The sequence below is a fragment of the Talpa occidentalis genome, unplaced genomic scaffold (assembly GCF_014898055.3).
Source record: "Talpa occidentalis isolate TD23 unplaced genomic scaffold, MPIMG_talOcc4v2.1 talOcc4.13, whole genome shotgun sequence".
NCBI classification, from domain to species: domain Eukaryota; kingdom Metazoa; phylum Chordata; class Mammalia; order Eulipotyphla; family Talpidae; genus Talpa; species Talpa occidentalis.
The window spans coordinates 80,373,224-80,396,664 of record NW_023601322.1 but is presented as its reverse complement, the minus strand read 5'-3'; the positions used below and the strand labels follow the sequence as shown (position 1 = coordinate 80,396,664).

The following is a 23,441-nucleotide window of genomic DNA, read 5'->3' as shown; positions in this document are numbered from 1 at the left end:
CAAAATAATGTTAGGCATTTATGTAAAACATTACCCTAAATATGAGCCCACTAGCATCTTAACTACAGATAGCATTTTACATATATAAGCAACCAGTGGTAAATCACATTTTATCTAGTATTTATTCTTAAATTTTCTGTGTTTTAGAAATTAGCATTCCATGAGTAAAGTTTACTTTTTTAGGTAAAGGAAAACAAAAATTCTTCAAGTATGTAAATTGCTATCTCCATGTCAAGACAATCACACAAAGGAGAAATAGTTTCTTGCCAGAATTCTTCAGACAGTTTTTCCTTCTTTTTCTCCCTCCTTCTCTTGGGCATTTTCATCTTCCCCTATGACTTAGCTGACTGTAAGTTAATGACAGCTAAATCAGTGTATCCTGTCCATAATATTATGTCCAACATCTTCACAGAAATCATCATTTGACTGTTCCCAAGAACTCAGATGCCTTGGTTGACTGTATTTTCAGCTGCATATTCAATTCATTTAGATCTCTTAGTGTCTTAGATACGATTTTTCTATTACCTACCCATTGGCCCTGTAGGGAATTCACTTAACTGTTCCTGTGACATCTGCTTCCAAATATATGGGCGATATTCCATTCTATGGTCCACTGCTATCACGGCTTTTCTGGACGACTGTATTCTCCTATTCTTTGAAGACACAAACTTAGTTTCTTGTCAACTAATCTGCCAACTTGTCCTCATTCCAATTATAATCAGTTTCTAATGCAACCTGATAATTTCAGTTTTCCTCCTCGACATTCTCCACAGACTTCTCAGTGTTTTTAGTAGAAAGTACATGTTCAGAGACTTTTGCAATCTGGCCCCAATTTATTGACAATCTCATCTTCTGCTGCTCCCTTCAACTTTCACAAGAGTCTGCTCCAGTCCCATTAAGTCAGCGATTACTCTGAGAAAACTTACTAGGTCCTTATGTCACTCCCTCTGCCTGCATTGTTTTTCTCACCTTTCTCCCCCTGTAGAGTTAACTTCATCACAATTAATCATCCCCTCCTCGGTACTCCCACAAAACTCTGTTCAGATTGGGCACATCTGGTACCGCTCTTCCTGGGAGGATCATGAGCTTCTTGGAGGAGGTAGGAGAGGGAGGACCGAGTTTCATTTATCTTTGCATGGACAGTTCCTAGCTGGTGCCTGTTGGCTAGAATGTACTAAAGCAATGTTTAGTAAATGAATCTTCAATTTAAGTGCTCAGAAAGACCTTAAATTTGAACTATCAACTCCAAGCAATAGAAAAATAGGAAGCCTAACAGATTCAGTGCTTGTATTGACTGCATGTAGTAAAAGCAAGCAAGCTGTAAAGACAGCTATGGCAGAGTAAGCCCATTTGGTACAATTCCTATGCTGTCTTTTAAGAAATGTCTAATTTGAGATCCCTTTCACGTGCTTCCCTTCCAAGGTTTAATGTACGTGATTAATCTTGACTTGCCTTAATACTGCTAGGAATGTGGCAATGACCTCAGTTGAACACTGGCAAAGTGATTAATGTTATAAGAACTGGACCAGGGCTTTTTTTTTTTTTTCCCCCACTCTAGATCCCGAAAAAATACATTCATGCATTTGGTTGCAGACCTTTGCGCGATAGAAACTGTACTGTGATTTCAAACAGTAATGTTTCAGATGCAATAAACAACGTTAAAGGAAACATGGCTCTTGTTAAAGAAAATGCTGTTTCAGGCTAAAGTCCCAGTGATCATAAAAGATATATGATGCAATAAACAAAATGAACCACAGGCAGACAGGTCCACTCGATGACTAACCACTGATTGAATTTTCCAACACTCCTGGACTTTCTGAGAGATAAACTATTCACAAAAGGTCCATGTTAAATATAAGGCTGTCATTTCTTTTTTATGTTTGTAGTCAGGTCCAAGAAGAGGAGGGGGGTCCCCCCTCCTCTTCTTGTCTTTTTTCCCCTATTGGTTGTTTGTGTTTTTGAATTTTTTATGATGTGGGAAGACTGGCAAACAGTTGCTATGATTGTCAAATGCCTTAAATCAAGAAGAGAAAACGCAATAAAACACAGTTTCCATGGTAACACATTGTAACCTAGTACCTCTGGATTATGAGCCAGCTCACATCTATGATCATTACTAGTTGACAGGCATAAATTGAGCCTAAAAGCATTAATTTTAGAGATAAAACTGGAATGTGGAGCTAAGTTACAATAATGTTTAAACATTTCCAAGGTAGTGGCAGCAAATCAACACTGGTTATGTCACTATTTAAATAATGTTAATAAACTAAGCATAAACACTTTTAAAAAATTTACAAGCTTTTCTGGAAAGATGGTATAACAAATTTGTATATACTCCTGAGGCTGGAAATGGTTGCTGACATATTCTTGGTGGAGTGAAAGAATTCTGAAGTCTGCAATTTAATGAATGAAGAAATGATTCTAGTATGGGGATGATTCTTAGAAATCTTGATAGTAGAGAAACTCCTAAAAGTATCTCAGGACATAAAATACAGTGTTGCTAGATAAGATGTGATGTGATGTCTCCCAGGAGACATCATTTCCTTTTTCTCTTTTTTAACAGAAGAGATTCAAATAAAATATAAATTATCACATTAAAATGTTTTTTTATACATTCACTCCCATGTCCTCATTAGAAGTACTCATACTTCTGTGAGACATTTTAAGGTTTTAAAAAAAAGATAATCTGGTAGCTGTCTTTAGCAGTTACCATTAACCAATATAATCAACAATCAAAATATATTTTGAAATAGACTGCTTGGAACACTTGTAAATGGATCCTAAGGTAGTCAAGATAATCTGATATGATATAATTTATAGGAAATTATATGATAACAGAGAACTGGTCTGTTTCCTTAATGTCTAGACACTATGTAAAAGTCCGCTTGATTTCCCTGGTCGTTCCTGAGCTCAATTTCCCTGCTAACACTGGTATGGTGAGAGTGGGAAAAGTAGGAAGCTCTTCCTCAAGGCTTGACTTTCACTGTGCTGAGCTGCAGCAAGAGTGACCGGCATGTCTCAGTTTTGCTTCCGTAGTATGAGGATTAGACCTGCCTCATTTGGTTGGAAGCACTTTGAGATGGACACTTGTGGGGAGCTCAGAACAGTCCTTTGGTGCAAAGCAAACCCTCCATGAAGATTAGCCCCTATCATCATCATTATCATCATCGCAGTGTTTCCCAGTGCCTTGCACTGTGCTTTATACCTAGGGGTGCCTATTAAATGTTTGTTAAATTGAATAAGCTAACCTATTCAACTGTGTATTATACGAGAATGTATAGCTTTCAGTGTTGCTAGTTTGTAAGATTAAGCCCTTGGGAAAATACTGCAGGGTATTCTGAACCAATGTAACACAGACTTGTGTTTAATCTATTGACCTAGGAGAGGCATAAATTTAAGAATCCTCCAGATTTTCAAGCAGTGGTTGAGAAATATGCTGGGACCTTTTATTTTCTCAGTTTTCTTTTTCTGTCTAGCTTTGTAAGACTACAACTATTTCTGTTGATAAAACTAATAGTCACATGAAAATAATTAAACTGGACTACTAACACGATACACAAAAATTAATTCAAAATGTATTAGACATGCATGTGAGACCTTGACTTTAGCCTTACAGGTGTCTTTGGGGATTCAACTGCAACAGCAAGGGAAGGAGAAGCAAAATAAACAAATGAGACAACATCAAACTGAAATGCTGCTTCACAGCGAAAGAAACCATCATTAAAATGAAAAGACATCCTACTGAATGGGAGGAAAGGGAGAAGACATTTGCACATCATCCATCTGAAAAGGGGTTAACATGCAAAATATACAAAGAAATCATATAACTCAACTATAAAATAACAACCTGATTAAAAACTGGGCAGAGGAGCTGAACAGACTCTTGTCCATAGAAGACATACAGATGGCCAAGAGGAACAGGAAAAGATGTTCGTCATTTGTTGTTATTAGGAAAAAGTAAATCATAACAATAATGAGACATCACTTCACACCTGTGAGGATGACTATTCTCTGAAAGACAAGAAACAAATGGTGGAGAGGATATGGAGGGAAGTGGTCAGAGTGAAATGAATGTGGCCATTATGGAAAGCAGTGGGGATTCCTCAAAAAATTAACAGAGCGCCTCCCTGGTGGTGCAAGAGGGTCTCCCTGGTGGCCTCCCTGGTGGCACAAGTTTGATCCCCAGATGGCCACGGAGCTACCCACATGGCGCAGCAGACCTCTCCTGTCTCATCTGCTGCTCCCCTCAGCAGTGTATTTCAGCAGATCTGCCTTATTCTGCTCCCCACTGTGTTTCTGGTAAATCCTCTCACCCACCCACCCCCACCTCTGGCCGGTACCCCAGTTCTTATATGCATAAATAAAAATAAATCTAAAAAAAAATCAACAGAAATCCACACAACACAATTCAGTTTTGCCACTTCTGGATACTTACCTGAAGACTATAAAAACACTAATTTGAAGAGATATTTGCAACCCCATGATCATTGCAGCATTATCTACAATAGCCTAGAGCTAGAAGCAACCTAAGTACACAATGACAGATGAGCAGATGAAGATGCCTGGACACAGTGGAATACTACTCAACTACGTAACAAGATGAAATCCTAGCATTTGCAACAACTTGCATGGACCTAGAGGCTATTATGCTTAGTGAAATAAGTCATACAGACAGAGACAAAGTTTATAAGATTCTACTCAAGTGGTATATAGAGAAACCAATCAAAGGAGTGAACTAAATAATACAAAAATAAACTTTTAGATATAAAGCCAAATTAGGAATTACCACAGGGAAATTGGGTAAAAGATAGGATCAGACTTTCAGTGGTGAATTTAACGTAGTATACACAGACTGGTTTATAATGATGTATACCTGAAACTCATACAATGTTAGAATGCAATGCTACGTCAATAAAAATATGGTTTAAAGAGAAGAAGGAAAGCTCAGGGAACTCACACAAAGAAAACAACCATTTTAAGAATAAAGAAAGCAATTTTCTCCCATCTGATTGTTACAAATCCTGGTTTACGTCAACATGACATTTAGTTTGTCTAAAAAAATATGAGGACATTGGCCTATGCATATTCAGATCTGAATACTCAATACTATTTAGACTTCTTTTTTACTTATCCCTAGTCATTTTTCTTTCACCTTTCACTGTGCATAGCTCCAAATGTATCCATCTTATCAAAACCGATACCTATTTTTTAAATATTTTTTTTTTAATATTAAATTTTATTTTTATATTCCCCCATACAATTGCAAACGCCCCATTCTGACCCCAATCCTTCCCCTCCCGCCCCCCACCCCCCAAAAAGTGTCTCTGGTTCATAGTTTTTTGTTGTATTTTTTAAATATTTTAGTCGGTGTCCTTGTCCTGTAGCAGAGAGAAAATAAATGCTGTCATATCATATCCTATTCTCTTTTAACAGCATCCTAACATATGAGAAAGTACTGCAGCATTATAGAAGTACATGCACACTCATCAATAAGTGTTAGTTCCCTAGCTTAGGGCAAGATGTTTTCTGGTTTAGAGGAAGAATATCACTCTTGACTCTCCAAGGCTAACCCTTCACTAGCTTCTCTGGGTCCTGATTCTATTATCTGCTCCCATATCTCTGTTTGCACGATGTTTCCCTTTTATGATTCTTCCCCATTTGGTCTCTTCCCTCTAAACCTAGTCGTTGAACAGTGCTCCATCATTCATTCTGTTCAGATATCTAGACGCTTATTTTTGATACATTCCCTTCCGTCTCCACCCTTCCTGTCCATATTCCATCTATTTTTGTCAGTTTTCATTCACTCGCTTCTCTCCATCTTCTTTGACACTACCCTTGTTCGGATTCAGTTGGGTGGAGCTTTGTGGAATACGGCCAGTACAGTGGTTGAAAAATGGTGGTGCACAGTTGCTTGTGTGTATGTTAGATTTAATTAAGAATATGTTCTGATAGGTTTGGGAAATGAATGCATGTAGAATGTGGGGGTGCAGGGTTGTAAGAATTTTTCAGAATTGCATCTCACAATTAGGTTTATAGCACTTACCTTTGAACAAATATCCCCATAAGAACTCCCCTGTTTGGGGCCTTCCTGGTGGCGCAAGGGGTTTGAGTTGCAGCACTGTGAAGCGATCCGCAGCCACTGCAGCACGAGTTAGATCCCTGGCCAGGGAGGTGACCCACATGGCATAGCAGACCTCTCCTGGCTCAATCTGCTGAATCCCTCAGCAGTGTATTTCAGTAGATCTGCCTGTTCTGTTCCCCACTCTGTCTCTGGTGAAGCCTCGCCATTCCTCTCCCCCTCCCCCACACCCCTGGCCTGTACCCCAGTTCTTGTATGCATAAATAAATCTTTAAAAAAAAAAATTCCCCTGTTGTAGTACCTACATTTCCTGTGAACAACTGTTTAGTGGATACCGATGTTCCGCTAAAGCAATACTATTTTCTTTATGAGAATTTATGAATCTATAGTACCTTTTGCTCTCTGTGGGTGACAAGGCCCAGGTCTCCTCCTTTCTCCTTGAAGCCCTAGGCCACTATCCCATTCTATTGCAATTACGCAGTCTGGCAGGGGCTGGAATAGGAAAGCAAGAATTGTGGTATTCTGGGGTGACCAGAAGGACAGTGATTTCAAATTCCGTATATTGTTCACTCTGCGGCTCCCCTTCATCTCATGGAAGTGCTTGACCCAAAGGGCAGCCGGCAATAGATGAAAGAATGCTCGCCCTGGTCAACCAATTGAGTGGCTCATGCATCCAACATTTAAAAAGTTTCCTAGAAAGCAAAATAGACTTTCCTTGTTGTGTTTCCCACAATTTCTCATTATATAAGAGTGTACGTGTTTGATCTATTATCTGTTAAAAGATACTATGAGGAAACTTAGAATTTTTAAGTTTATTTGAGTAAAAATGTTTGAATCAGGCAGCCTCCAATTTAGCTAATAGAAGGGAGCTCCGAGAAGCTGTACAAAATGAATAGGCACACAGGAAGAAGAAACAGGAAGTTACGGTAAGGCAAACAAACAATGGATTTGCTTTTGTAAAGTTACATTTCCTTCAGGGTATGGCAGGAGTCTATCAGGCCTATTGTGCCTGCCCAACTAGTAATGATGAGGAGATTCCTGATTGACTGCTGATGGGGTTCAGGGGAAGCTGCCCCCAAATATGCTACTTTGGCACACTGATTAATTCGAATTAATGTTACTAATGAAACAGCCAGGGTAAAAGGGCACTCTGACCCTCTTGTGTCATTGACAGCAGGAAATTTATTGTTTCCTTGTCAAAAAGATAAAAACTGCCTGTTTTGGCTACTTCTTTGGGCCTCATATCTTGAGGCTCCTTTACTATGAAATTAAAATTGTTTTTCTCCTATAAATCTGCCTTTATCATAGGGGATATCTCAGCCAAGCACTTCGATGGGTAGAGGGGAAATGTTTTACTCCCCTACCCTGGTTTAGAATTCTACTTCTAGGAGAACCAAGTTCTGGTTTGGTGACCTGGGGCTTAGCATAAATGGCTCCATTTTGGGAGTTTATAGTTTACTGCTCTCTTGTTTCTAACATCCATACTGATGAAATCATAATCATCACGGTGTTGTTTTCCTACATTTTCCCTGCAAGGACATACTGTCCTGTTCTAGAGATTTTGGAAGCTTACAGAGACATGAGTAAAATACAATTACTCATTTTTTGGATACTGGGAAGACAGGCAGTGTAGGGAAGACCAGAATAGGAAGTCTATCCAGCTAAGCAACTGCAGTGACAGAATCTGTCTGATATAACTATTTTGAAACTCCTTAGGCTATTAAAGGCTTAAATTTTCCAGGGGAAAGCACGGATGGCAATTACAGTTGATTGTGGTCAATTTCAGCTGACTGCACAGTAGCAGCTCCATCTCACACTCCCAGTTCAATGGAAGGCAGCTGTGCCATTGTTCCTGCAGCAGCTTGCATACAACTTGTGGTAGCCAGAGTGGGTGAAAAGGATGCTGTCCTCCAAATATTGGGGGCCTGTGCTCTGACTGCTGATCGATGTTTCTGGGCACAGAGATAGGTTAATGGTCAAGTTTGCAGGCTGAAGGCTCCTGCACTCACAACTCTCCATTCTGCTTCTAGGGCAGTGTCTCACCTTTGATATGCCCTTGGAGATGTTGAGTTGTTGTCCACTGAGATCTCTGGGTAGATCCCTCCAATTTTTTTTAACCTAAGGACATCACAGGATATTTCTTTCAAGTTCCCCTATATTTTGATGTTCTACTTAGATCTGCTACCATGCATACCCTATTACTCCAATCCTTAATCTAAGCATTTCTTTGAATCTCAGCTTTCTAACTTTCTGCTCAGAATTGTTTTTAAGGACATGACCTCTTTTTTGTTTATTATTTCCATTGTACCTGGGAAATGGTTGATGGTCACTGAGTGATGAATTAAATTGCCATCAATTTATTAACCGACAAGCATGTACAAACAGTCAAAATAGAGCAGCCAGTCAGCACAATGACATCACAATCTTTCTCTGAATGGCACTTAAAAAAATAAAAAAGACTATGAACTCAATTTGCAATGCCCCAACCCAGTTGTGGAAAATGGCCCAACTTCACCATGGGAAAAAAAAATTGACATGGTTGAAATTCAGATCATTCCAGATTAGGTGAGAAAAGCAAGGGCTGCTTTGCTTTCTTGCCCTTGTGCTGCCTCCTTTCATCATTAGTAATTCTATACCTCTCTTATCTGATCATGCAGGGACACATTATCTCACTAGCAAATGAATACACTGTGGAAAAACTCCCCAAATGCAAATGAGAACAGGAAGGATGTGCTCACACTGAAATTGAAGGAGCTCTTTTCTCCCCCTCCCAATGCCTGTGGATGGAGCAGTTATGGGTATTCTGAATCAATTCCATGTCTACTTACTCAAACTTTGTCAAGATAAACCTTTTATCTCATTGTTCTAACACTATATAGAAGAGATAATTTACATGACAGTAATTATGTTGCTATATTTAGTAGTGTGCTCTCTGCCCATTCCTGGTAACTTGCCTTTATTTAAAACATTGAATGGGCTTTTAAAAACTTGGAAGGTACCTATATGATACTGTTTAAAACATGACAACTAGAAAGCAGTGCAATTTGGATAGATTTTGTACACCTTCTAGCTTTTGGGGAAAAATCAAGAGAGGAACAATAGCCCTAAATAAAGGTCCTTTCGAAAGAGTGACTACTATTAGAAGGTAGTTTCTCTGAATTTACTTGGCTTCTCCCCACAAGCAGCTGATTTTAATTTTCTTCCTTTTTTTCTCTATATTATGCTAAGCTACCAGAAATATATATATATATATATATATATACTTTTTAAGAAAGTGACATTCATTTCTTTTTCTTCATTCCTTAGATTAAAACAATTAAAAGGAAGAAACTATTTTTTGGACCCAATGATTTATCTGAAACTTTGACTTCAGAGAGACTCAAGTAGCACTCTTTCATTTCAAACTGGGTCAGTTTAGCAGTATTTGATTTTTCATAGTGCTTTAACTGCCAAGAGGGAGTTTTGCTAACCAATTGTGCTACATCATGTAGGAAAACCACAGGCCATGCTTCTGTAAGGGAGGCATTTCTATGAAAAGGGGAAGCGCACTGGAGATCACTGGATGGGCACCAATTCCCTGCCTCCACTTATAAGCAGTCGCTTTGGATAACAAGTCCTAGTGTGCCACGAACCAGATTTCCTGGGCAGAGGAGCTACTGGGAACTAGGGGCTGACCTTGAGCAGACTACATAACACAGAAGGCAGGCAGGCACTATCATGCTTTTCCAGTTATGGCTTGCACCCAGTAACCTGGAAGAGACATGTGAAAGAGGGACATGTAAAGCTTCCCGCAAGAGATACTTGAAAAAGACAAATGAGGAGGCTGCTCTTAGCTCTTGGTGAACACGGCGACAGCTGTTTGACTCCATGATGGATTATTTGGTACATTTTGAATTCTGAATCTTTCCTTCTGTTCCAGACCTTCCTGATCCCTTTCTTGTGGTTCCCCACCACAAGGTACCTTAGACTTGTGGTAAGCTTTTGGGCCTCAGCAGCTCTGCTTCAGGTGTTACTGGTCCTCTCCAGATTGATCCTGTTTGGTTGGACATTTGTCCACTAGGGGATGGGGAATTTTGGGATTTTTGAAAAAACTATTTTTAGGAATACCCTTTCTTCTCTCTCTATGCACACTAACTCTATTAAAGATCTTTCACATAGAGAATCTGCTTCCTTTGCCTTCGGGTGGCACATGGCTCGACCCCTTTAGAGCATGCACCCCTTAACAGTTTGGTGTCCCTGGTACCCCTCAGTTGTGCACTAAAACTTCCTTTTTTGATATCCATAGTTTCTGAAGAATTTAGTAAAAAATAATACAGTGGTCTCTGAGGATCCCTGGGGGATTGGTTTCAGGGCCCCCTCAGACTCCAAAATCCAAGGAAGTTCAAATCCCTTTTATATAACAGCTTAGTATTTGCATAGGATTTATATACATCCTCTCCTATGCTTTAAGTTATCTCTACATTGCTTAAAATGTCTAATGCAATGTAAATGCTGTTGTTATACCGTATTGTTTAGGGAGTAATGACGAGAGGGAAAACTGTACACATTCAGTAGCAACACAACCATTACAGGCCTAACAACATAGTTCTGATTTCAATCAGAGGTTGGTTGAATCAGCAGATAAGGAACTTATGGATATGGAGCAGTGACTGCATTGCCTCTCATTTTGAGCTGATGTGTTTAAGTAGAGTTAGCTTCCTTTTTCAAATTTTATTTTAAAGTGACTCCAGATTTATATCTCGGAGATTTCCAATACTTTACTAAATAGAAGGTCTCATATGCCCTGACCCCATGCAATTTTTCCTCTATCTATAGTATTATCGACCATTAGTGGTTCTCACAGTCTTCCTAGAACCACCACATAGTTCTCCACATTTCAAAGCTTCCTTTTGCATGGTTCATTTTAATTGCTGAGTTATGACTATATTGGCATTTTCACAAATTTCCCTTTCAGAGTTATAAATAGCTACATTTTAGTCCAGGATATCAACAAAATTATTTTTTAGTAAGTTAAAATAGAAAAGACTCAATTCAGGATTTCAATTGGTCATTTTCATTATTTTCAATTTTTGTATAGAGAGGGAAGTATGGAAGAGAGAGGAAAAAAATCCAAAATGTAAAATTGCAGAATAGCGTGTATCAGAGCATTTCATGTACAGTCTAATGGAATTAGACTACAGTTGCTCTGGCAAGTTTGTAAAAGATATGACTGTGTTAGTCAGATTTCCAGTTGAGATGGGAATTTACAAAGCAGCAGAGCTTTAAAAAAAAAAAAAAAAAAAGCTTCTTTTTACCCCTACTCTTTATGGGCATGAGTTGGAAATAGTGTTTTTATTAACAAAGTAGCTCTAGTGGGAAGCATCCTTGGCAGCCTCTGCACCAGCTGGTTCTTCTCTCATTCTCTATTTCCATCCTTCCCTCTTTTTATTTAATTCCCACTTATTTCTTTTGCTCTTCCTGTGCCTTCAGTGTGCAAATAGCCCTTGGTGAACTAAACTCTCAACAGTTTCATGACCCTTAAACCACATCAAGAAAAGTCGAAAAAGGATCAGGGAGAGATAATGCACCTATAAATACTGCACAGAGCTGAATTTCTAGATCTCCTCCAATCCTAATTTCAACCTCAAAAAGTAATTGCTGAGGCCCTCTAATTGTTCAGGGCATTTATTAGATCCTTGATGCAGGTTGGAGGTAGTGATTTTTTTCTGAGAGTTTCCCAGGTGACCCGTGTTCACACCCAGGGCCTTGCCGAGATCCTTCCCTAGATAGCCATTGAAGAGCCAGTAATCACAATGAAATGTCACTGTGGATAATGGAAATGAAGCTATTTCCATTTACAGGGGAGAAACACTTTTCCTTGTGACCTTCTAAGTCTTAGCTGAGGCACCCCCTGAAATAATAGACAGAGTAACAGGAAAAAATAAATTTCCTATGTTCAGGGGCCTCAGAAATATGAGACCCAAGGGCAAATGGGACAAGGCGAGCTTATATACCATCCTGAGTTAAGGAGAAGGGGGTAGACTTCTGGGACTTCAAAAGGAAAGAAGACAAACTCACAGAAAGATGGGAAAAGCAAATGTTTGATAAACAGATGCTTGCTATGCCAAGCAGAGACAAAGACACTCAGAGAGAAGTTTGAAGAAACAGATCCCACTAATATGCCACACCCCACCCCAAAAGTGCCCCCAGTATCCCACAACTAATTCATATCCTTTGTAGTATCTGTGATCATAGCTGTGGAAAATGACATCACTGGAGCCATTTGAAAATAGGACCAAAGCAATCATGAAGAAAAACTGCTTTTTAAACGTGGTCAGACCTCTAGACTGGGTCAAACCACCGACATTCCAAGAAGCCAACAAAAATGAGAATACCTTGTTTGAAAAGATAAAAGAGAACTTTTATCTACTTTTGGGGTAAAAGTTACTCTTCCACACAATCATTTTTATCTTGTGACTCCTTTACTTGACTGTTAGCTTGTCTATCGCCTCTTCCTTCTTTCCCCTTCTATAAAAAGCCAACTTTTATCTCGCCTTGGGACACAATTTCGATTTCTGTCTCAATTTGTGCTTCCCAAGTTATAATTCTCTAAGTGAAAATAAACAGACTTTGCTTCTTTAATTGTCTCCTGAATTTTTAGGTTAACATAACTCTCTTCTTGGGATGGACCCTCTGTCTAAATTCTTTTAGGTAATTAAGGTGTAGGTAAAAGTTTTTCATGAACCTACTGGGTCTTCATTGCCTTCAGCTGAAAACAATTCACATGTCAAAGTGTCACTTTCTGGGGAAGGCTTGTCCGGAACCTCTTCACAATGTAGAAGAAAAATTACGTTTCAGTGGAAAACTATGCATTGTCTGCATTCAGCACATGCTTCCTCTTATCTGATTCTAGTTTTTCCTTGTCTTTAAGTCATTTTACAGCTTTCTGTCTTATAGGTAAATGACAGACATGCAAATTCTTTCCTGTCTTGTAGAGGTTCCATTGTTTTCCTTTCCCTTCTCCCAGGAAAAACCAGTTTTGTTCATACTCTTTCAATATTCCTGATCTTGAAGTTTATCTCTTCAGATTCTTTTGAAGCAGTTGTAACATCTGTCAGTTCTCTTTTTGATTAATGAGTAGAATCAAATCTTTAAAATGTAATCATTTTTATATTGTGTGAAGATCATTTCACCCTTCTTTAAAAATTATTTTTATTATTTTCCCCAGCTTAACTTGTCATTCTTTTCCTACCTCCAATGGTTCTTTTTATTTACCGATAGGGTGATTATAATTCCTGAATTCAGCATTTGATGCACATGAATATTTTCATAGATGTGATGGGCCATAGTATTTGAAGTTGGAATGTTCCGTGAAATATGGGATGTATGGCTGCTCACCAACATTTCTCACAGAACTCTTGATTTGGAAAAGGTTTTAAGCTCATCTAGTTTCCTCTGTTTATAGGAACTAGGACAATCAAAGACTAATCAGAAAATGAAAAATTTTTTTTTCAAGGTTGCACAGATTTTAGGAATTGAATTTGAATCCTACTCTGGCTAATTTCAAGCTGTACACCCTTTACTACGACAGTAAATCTATTCTTCCCAAAGTGGGAATGACTATATGGGACCTAAAATCTGGGGGCCTCCCCTGGTGGCACAGGCGGTTGAGCACCGCGCTGTGAAGCTGTCTGCAGCCTCTGCAGAGCCCGCTTGATCCTGGTTGGCCGCGAGGGTCCCACAAGACGTGGCAGAAATGTCCTGTTGCTCCTGCTGGTCCCCTCAGCAGTGTATTTCGTCAGTTTCTGCCCGTTCTGTTCCCCACTCTGTCTGTGGTGAATCCTCTCACACTCCTGAGAATCTGGCCTGTACCCTGGTTCTTGTATAAAAATAAATAAATCTTTAAAAAAAATAAAAATGAACAATGATGTAAAAAAATTAAAAAATAAAAAAAAATACTTAAAATCTGAATCTAAAGGACCTACTACTACGCCACCTTTCAGCAAGTCCTCATGGCTCTCTCTCAAAGAAATGAAGTCATAAAGCAAAGGGCACCATTTCTGTGTCTGACTGGTCAACCAATCTCACTAAATCACAGGCACACCTATTTTCCCATAATGCTTTTGGCACATAATAGATGCTTGCTAAAATTTCCCTAATTAGAATGGACTGGTGTAGAAAAAGCAGATATGCAAAGGAAGCACAGATGATTTTAAACAAAGCCTCTTTAACTGCAGAGTTTGAAAGATGGAGTATGTTGTTTTCATCTTGAGCTGTAACCTAATCCTTTGGTTAACCATAAATTCTAAAAATAATCCAACCATGTTTGTAGTGAATAATTTACAATTTAGAACAATTGTCCTAACCAAATATTCTGACCTCCTTTCTACTAGAAAATTACTTTACGTTCCTGTCCACATAGGAATATTATCAGAAACCCTTTTGAGTGAGCACCTGCCTATTTTAGGAAATCAGTAAGTGTGCTGACATTGGTTATGGCTTCCTTCCTCAGCAAATCTTCCCAGGTCGATCTTTGGTTCAGGTGGATGACAGGGAGCAGTATTAGCAAAGGCGCCCTAGAGCATACTGTGCCTGAGAGCTCTTTAGACTGTGTGCTAACAACATTTTTATATACTCTGTTCCCACCCCACCCCCCTTGCTGTTACCTTTGCTGCTTGAGCTGTTTGGCCATGTCTGAACTGCTGCTGATGAAGCTTTTTCTGGCAGGTTGCCCGGGGAGCAGCTCTCCTGTAGATTCCGCCTCTCTCCAGGAGTTGCCTGCCTTCAGTATAATGGGCAACATTGAAAGCTGCAAGGCGTTCGGTCGACAAGGTCAGAGTGCCTTTCATTCCTGCAATAATCAACCAGTGTAGCTCTTCCTCAGACCTGGGGAGAGAGAAGATAGAGGTCAAAAGAGCAATTACATTTCACATTGACTCCCGAAAAGGCTTGGATCACAAGACTGAAAAGAAAAACGAATTCTAGCCTCATTCTTATCCATTTCCTTTCTGGTCATCTTTGTTATTAACACTGGCCTGAAACCATAACAAGTTTTGGCTTGATGACATGAAAAACGCATTTTCCGCCTGCAGATGAGATCTTTCTTCTTAGACATTTAGCACTGTCAGCATATTGCAAAAGAATGCAAATGAGCTGCTGGATCTATAACCAGAGACAGTAAGCAAAGGCCATTAATTATGTTTTTAAAAAATGTTAACCCTAGCAGACTGTATAACAAGCAATTGTGCTAATTTCAATCTGTAATCAGTCCCTACATTAGCATAACTTTATTTATTTAGCATTAAGGCAACAATTTAGAGAATATAATTTAGTTGGAAATGTCAGTAATTTTGCAGTGGCAGATTGTTGTTACAAAGCTACCTCTATTTGACCTTACAGCTGCCAGGACTAATTACTTTAATTGCATTAATTGCACTGACCATTCTGGTGTTTAGTGTACTCGCTGTTACTCTTCAACCATTGAGCAAATCAGCCTGGCTGAATTCACAGTAAAATGGGCCAATGTTTCCTTCTAAATCTCCTTTGATTCTTTTCTACATTTGGAGAGGCAGATAATTCACAAACCATCAGTGCTCTCTTTGAGACCAAGAATTATGAGGAAAGCCCTTGAAAGGAAAATAAAATCTGTAGTTCCTAATTGATCCTATTGCTTCTTGCTGACTCGATGAAAGTACCATCAGTTTATTAGTAACCAAGGAAGTGCCAGAAAATGATTGTGAGCAGCTTGACAATAAATTAAAATATTATAATTAACATTTTAGGATGAAGACCTATTAAAAATTCTCGGTTCTGTTTCCCTGTACCTAGAACATAACTTTCCCTGGGATTTGACTCAATACAGATTGAGGAGCCTCCCTGGTGGCGCAAGGGGTTAAAACACAGCACTATCACACTAGCCACAGTCACTGAAGCACAAGTTCGATCCCCGGCCAGGGAGGTGACCCACATGGCACAGCACACTTCTCCTGTCTTGCTTGCTGCTCCCTTCAGCAGTGTATTTCAGTCAATCTGCCTGTTCTGTTCCCCACTCTGTCCTCTGGTGAATCCTCTCACCCCCCCCACACACCTGTGGCCTGTACCCCCGTTCTCATATGCATAAATAAATAAATAAATAAATAAATAAATAAATAAATAAATAAATTTAACAAGAAAATACAGAATGAAATACTCAGCTATATCCTAGCTGAAGACCCACAGTCTTGGGAATCTAAGAAACAGATATTTCCTCTTGACAAGGAAAGTTCCATAGGACATTTAATAAGTAATTTGCTACTGGGTACATGTTTGTTAGTTGAAATGATTATTAGTACTCTTGTAATACCCAGTTTTTATACATCAAGTTACAGAAACTGAAAGCCAGAAAAACCAGATGTCATCCAATTCATCTACCCACCCAAGGCAGGTTTCTTTCAGATTACCATCTTCCAGTGGCTTGACACTTCAGGTTATTTTTCAGATAACTCAGATTGTTTTCTTCAACAACTGAGATTGCTATACATTCTTTATATAATGATATATACCTTTTGGTTTTGTTGTGAATTTTAGTCGCCAGCAGAAATAATAATGGTGAACATGTATTAACTATTGACTGCCATGTTCCAGTTACTGCTTTAGGCATCTAAGGTGATTTACTCATTTATTTATTTTTTTAAAAGATTTATTTTTTTAGGTATACAAGAGCTGGGGTACAGGCCAGGGATGCAGGGGTGTGAGAGGATTCACCAGAGACAGAGTGGGGAACAGAACAGGCAGACTGACAGAAACACACTGCTGAGGGGAGGTCTGCTGCGCCATGTGGGTCGCTCCCTGGCCGGCCGGGGTTCGAACTCATGCCACAGAGGCTGCTGATCACTTCATAGTGCGGTACTTAACCCCTCGCGCCACCAGGGAGGCCCTGATTTACTCATTTAATCCTCCCAACAATCCTATGTGATATTGTTGTTATTATTATTTTTATTATTAATGAGGTAATGTAATCCACGGCTGAGCCAGGTTTCATATCCACATATTTAGGTCTGGGCCTTCTGAGCCTGACTTTGGGGCTAGCTAGCCCTCAGAATAAGATTACATTCTTCCTCTGAGGCTACTAGAATCGATAAAACAGCTTTCCTGCTATGTCAGTGACATCTAGCTAGTTGACTCTGATTCCTCATGTGGCAGAGCTTCAATATGGCAACATTTTTCTTTAAAGTGAGGTACGTGGATCTGAATAAAGTCTTAATACTCCCATGTGCACAGTACTTCCTCAGCTCCATTCTACTCATCTGCAAGCTGGCGGCCTATATGCCACTTCCTTGAGGAAGCTTTCCTTTACCCTTGGTGTACCTTAGGAAACCTTATTATAAGCTCTGTGCCACCGCAAGGTTTTCGTCACTAGCATTAAACCCGCAACTATACAAGTAACCTATAGATAGCCTGCCTTTAACAGGCAGAAAGTGATTACTGCCCATTTTCAGCAGTCTTACTACTAAGTAGTGAATTTCACACAAATCACAAAGCAATTTACAAAATTCTTGATCCCTTCGGTTTTGAGCAGTATATTCCAACCACATGGCATCCACAGGAGGAGGTGTATGAATGACTAAAATAATCTTTTTTTCTTTCCTCTCCAGCTCCTCCTCATGTGGAGCCTGCACTGTGATAGGTAACACACCCTTTCAATCTCCTCCTCCGTGGTTCTCTACATCCAGCTACTTCCCTGATTCTCACTATGTCGAAAATGTACCCCAATTTTCTGCCTCTCTGTCTAGGCTCAAGTGGTATCTTCCCACTCACATTTTCTGCTCCCCTTGTCCTGTTTCTGCTTCACAAAAGAGGTGTAAAATGCTTTTTTCTCTACATTCACCTCAAATAACACTTGAGCCTTTCCTAGAACCTTTGCAATGGCTTATTCTGGGCATCGGACCTCCTCTGCCTTTCTTCACTAGCCCTCCTCTCTTGTCTCACCTCAGTCCTGCATCACTTCCTACAGGAGCCACTGCAGTGGTGACCCAGTTCCTGGGATACCCCCTCTCCCATCCTTCACCTGCTGCATTTCCCTGTGGAAAATCCTTTAGGGGTTCACCGCCTGGCAGACAACACTTTATTTTTATTCCGCAAGCACATCTGCAGGCATCTTTACATTTTCAGTCTGAAGGTCATTCTTTTGGTGGAGAAGACAGAGCACAAGAGGAATGAGTAATTCTGTTTTCTTTTTGTCTTGTTAACATTACATCATAATCATAGAAATGTGACTAAGAGGTCCTTGTTCTTCTTGCTCCTTGCACATTGATAAAAGTCATTTTATCTTCTTTCCCCCAGCTAAATTGAGCTTATTTTTTACTTTCTTCTTTATGACACTGTTCTTCTAGGTTTGTGCTATTACATCACTTTTGTCCTTGACTACAAATTCTCTGATCTTTCAAACATGCTTTTAAAAATATGAGCTCAGCATTCAAAAAAGATAAACACATGCAATTTGCAGCAACACGGATGGAGTGGGAAGGGATCATGCTCAGCGAAATAAGCCAGAAAGAAAAAGAAAAATACCGGATGGTCTCACTCATAGCAGGAATCTGGAAAACTTAAATAAGGGACCAGGAAAAGGAATAACTATAAGAAAGAAAATATCAAAATCAACAAAAACTATGAACCAGAGATACTCTATGGCTGGTGGGGGGCGGGGAAAGGAGGGCTTGGGGTCAAAATATGGGGAATAAAAAAATAAAATTTAAATTAAATAAATAAATAATAATAATAATAAAAAATCTGAGCTCAAAGAAGAGTTCTCTTAGTAGCTATATTGGTTTCTTTAGTTTTGTTTTCTTTTTCCTATCTTCTATCTTTGGCTGATTTTTATTATATACTTTGAGCTTCATTTCCTAGATAGGACTCCTTCTGGTCCTATCTATACCTCTTTAGAAAACCTTCTGGCCATGAGAATAAACATATTTTCTTTGTACTTTTTGAAATTTGCTTTTTCATAGCTTAGGATGCATGTTAGATACTAATTAACATTACTGTCTTTTGCTTATATTGAATTATAAGAAGATATGATTTCCTCCTAAGATTCCCATATTTTTGTTCAAAATCTACTGTTTCTTAAAGATCAGACTCAAGTTTAGAGTAACTGTGTCCTCCGAGTCCAAACTGACAATCTACACCTCTTCATCTGCTGGGTTACAGATCTCTGTTCATTATGGAAAGCAACCTGGATTTACAATAAAAAATTAAAAACAGAAACACTCTATGACAAGCAATCACACTCTTGGGCATATAGCCACAGAATATGAAACTATCAACAAAGAAATCCCATATGTTCTACAATAGTCACAGCAGCATTATTTACAATAGGTAGGACGTGGAAGTAGATTAACTCTTGTTCAGTGGACGAATGGATCAAAAAGATGTGGCATATACATGCCATAGACTGTGACATGGACAGAAGAAAGGATGAAATGCAGCCCTTTTCAACAAAATGGAGGGAATTTAAAAGAATTATATTCAGCAAGACAAGATAAAAACAAATACTGGACATTTGTATAAGACAATTTGACAATGTAAAATACTTTCAAAACTGACTGGACATCAAGAAATACCCTGAGGGATCTGAGATTAAGAGGAAGGAGGAAAGGAAAACAACAAGGGGACACAAGGGATGGTGGTGGGGGAAATAAAGAAAAATACACACACGAAAAATGGAGAAAGCCAGGTGAAAAATCATAAATTGAAAAAAAAAAAAAAAAGAATGCACAAACAACCACACAACCACACAGGGAAGCTGAGCATTATGTAAGCTGACTGACTTCTTCTTTTTTTTTTTTTTTTAAAGATTTATTTATTTATTTATACAAGAACCAGGGTACAGGCTAGATTCGCGGGACGGTGAGAGGATTCACCAGAGACAGAGCGGGGAATAGAACAGGCAGACTGACGAAATACACTGCTAAGGGGAGCAGTGGGCGAGACAGGAGAGGTCTGTCACACCATGTGGGTATCACCCTGGCTGGCCAGGAACACACTGGCACTGCAGAGGCTGTGGACAGCTTCACAGCGCTGTGCTCAACCACCTGCACCACGAGGCGAGGTCCTGACTGACTTCTTTAGGCCACAGAGACAGGGTGCATGGAAAAACTAGGAATTAAACAGAGATATGAGGAGTAGAAAATAAGACAAAACAATTCATTGCAACAGAACATCTGAGTTCAATGCATTACAACCATAATTACAACAGTAATGCCTAGTACAACACACCAAGGCAATGACTATTTAGTTGTACATTTGTCATCAATTTTAATATATATCATATTTATTTTTTAAATGAAAATTTAGTATATTTACTTTCTGTGAAATTTTAGCCTCTGGATTGTTTTTTGCTAGGCAGAATTTTTAATTTATTTTCCAGATTTCTTTTGCTCTTAGTTTCAAATTCTCTTTGGTGAAATTTCTTGGTAAAATGAAGAGAAAATAACATCATGGTGATAATCACATAATTTGTGATCCACAAAGGAACCAGTTTTCCTGGTACATTACTGTCACTGAAAGATATAAATGTTCTTTGAAAAGTCTGCTTCTGGATGTTAATGGAGGTATTGATTCTCACCTCTGTTTTTTTTTTTTTTTGATAACATCTATTTACCATGCTCCCTCCTCATCTCCATTCTGAGCTCTGTTCTCTTGAATGTCAGTTTCAGAAGCAAGTGCCAAAACCAAGGTGACTAAGCAGGTGTCAAGCCTGTTTGAGAAACACAGGGAAGACTTAACTAATGGCATAGGTCTTCTAAGTCAATGGACCCTGTCTCTCCTAATTTCATTATCAATTCACCACAGGAATCTGACAGAGTCAGTATGCTAAGTCAAATTCAACACTCAAAAACGAAAAGGGGGGGAAAATCCAATCTTAGAGTCAGGTAAAAACATCATAATTCAGACAAAATCTTTATTATTGATTTATAGCTACAGACTCTTGTCCAAAGCTTTCCTCTTTAAATTAAGAATACTAATGATTTCCCATCCTGAAATTAATAATCCAAAAGCTGTACAAATTAAAAGAAGGCACTAATTGTCACCCATTGAGCAGGAAGTGCCATTGAACGGATGCCCAGCCTGTTAACCTCAGCAGCCGTGGCTGATGACGCCATGGCGGTCTTAGAATCCCTGCTTCCTTGGGAGGCATTCCTGTGTGTGCCAGAAGACCATAAATTTGAGATGGAACATCCTGTTTGTTGAGGCTTCCCTACATGCAATCCAAATGCCCTCTGAGAAACAGATTTGTTTTGGACAAAAGTTCCTGCCTAAGTAGTTTGGAGACTTAATTGTGCTTGTAGAATAAGCGACACAGACCCCATGTGTATACAAGCCAGGGCAGTTGGGGGCCTACGCAAGGCAAGGAATCAGTTCCAGAGGAAACCCAAGCTCGCCAGGATAACCACAGTGACTTAAGAGGAAGAACTGAAATAGGAAAGAGGAAACAGTTATTTGTGGGGAACAGGAAATAGATATTAAGGGGAAACTGACATAGATAGAATCACTTTGCTACCAAGTGTTTTTACTTACACTGTGCTATTGTTTGTATGTTTATAAGCCATGCTCAATTATTTTAAAAGTAATGAATACATTATTGCACAAATAAATGAAAGCTCTCTAGAAGATTTTAAGTTATTTTATTAGGAAACAGGAGAGATTCTGCAACTTCAATGTTCCTTTGAAGAGAAAGGATAAAAAACCATTTATATTCCTAATTGACAGTTCTGTTTTTAATAAGTTGATTGTATCAAAATATGGCACCCCTTGCAAACTATCTTAGAATTTGTCTTAGGGGTAAGTCTACTATTTGGACCGGTACATACACATTAAACAGATTTTTTTTTAATTTTTTAAAGATTTATTTATTTATGCATACAAGAACTGGGGTACAGGCCAGAGGTGTGGGAGGGTGAGAGGATTCACCAGAGACAGAGTGGGGAGCAGAACGGGCAGATGGACCAAAAATACTGCTGAGGGGAGCAGCGGGCGAGACAGGAGAGGTCTGCTGCGCCATGTGGGTATCTCCTTGGCCGGCCGGAAGGGAATCAAACCCGCACTGCAGAAGCTGCGGACAGCTTCATAGCACTGTGCTAAACCCCCTGCACCACTATGGAGGCCCTATTAAACAGATTTAAATTTTAAAATGTATGCTCCCACAGTTGTCTGTTCCTATATGTTGTCTTTCCCCACAACTGAGTTCCCCACAGGATCACGGTAACTGCAAGGCTTCCTGGAATGGAGAAGATACACAGTAGATACTATCTGAGTATTGATATTAAGTAATACATGTTACTAATTTGAAGGATGGTTACATAAGTAAAAAAATCCAACATGTATCCAAATCACACCAGAAACTGAACATCTTTACTTCTCTGCTTCTTTCTTTGAACTAAAGAAAAAAGTGTAGAATACTAAGTATCAATGTTTCTGTAGAACTTGGTTTGCTCTTTTCTTTTTTTAAGATTTGTTTATTTATACAAGAACTGGGGCACAGGTCAGAGGTGCGGGAGGGTGAAAGGACTCACCAGAGTCAGGGAGCAGAACAGGCAGACAGACAAAAGCACTGCTGAGGGGAGCAGTGGGCGAGGCAGGAGAGGTCTGCCACGCCATGTGGGTATCTCCCTGGCCGGCTGGGAATCGAACCCGCGCTGCAGAGGCTGTGGACAGCTTCACAGTGCTGCGCTCAACCTGCTATGCCACTGGGAAGGCCCTGGTTTGCTCTTAAGGATAATTATATCTGATATGTTTACAAATTTAAGGTCCAGGTGACTGGAGGGATGGGAACAGAAAAAAATGGGTAAAAGAAAATTTTGCTTCCTTCCTATCATTGCTAGGCAGGGAAAGTGGCATTATAAAATATTGGTCTCTCTTATTCTACCTTTTCTTGTCAGTTCTAGGTCCTTTGTCCATCTGGAATGAACCCCTTGTCCCTAGGACCTTAAAAGGGCGAGGTCCTTTGAAGGAAGGTGTAGGATATTGGGTGTCCATCACTGAAATCAATGTTTCCTTTGATTGAGTCAGTCATTATACTGCACATATTTCATGGGTGTGCCATCTTCTGAGTTCCTCCACCTGAGAATTACCTGGCATTTGCATTTGCTGACAGATAAGCTCTTTCCTCTGAAGTTAGGGCTACTGAGGAATATCTATGCAGGAGCTGTAAGGTGAGGAAGCCCTCCTGTAAGAAATTGCAGTAAAGATACCTACCTATACAGAGGGAGGGATACTTGGCACCTAAAAGGATTTCTGTCACTTGTCAAGGATAAGCCCATATTTTGGCCATAGGGAGAAATACAAATAGTATGGGTAGAGATTTGTCAGACAATTTATATGTGGGTTAAAAAGATCCTGTATGAAG

The 23,441-nt window shown here is 39.4% G+C and overlaps 1 protein-coding gene across 10 annotated transcripts in view; it reads right to left on the bottom strand.

The window, feature by feature from the left end:
• ZNF608 (zinc finger protein 608) overlaps nucleotides 1–23,441 on the bottom strand; it is a 392,506-nt gene that overhangs the window by 138,327 nt on the left and 230,738 nt on the right. For all 10 annotated transcript variants that reach the window (XM_054694479.1, XM_054694477.1, XM_054694478.1 and 7 more), the window contains one exon: nucleotides 14,725–14,944. In XM_054694479.1, the coding sequence (XP_054550454.1) occupies nucleotides 14,725–14,907 (183 nt within the window). In that variant the 5' untranslated portion in view covers nucleotides 14,908–14,944. The remainder of the gene's footprint in view (nucleotides 1–14,724; nucleotides 14,945–23,441) is intronic.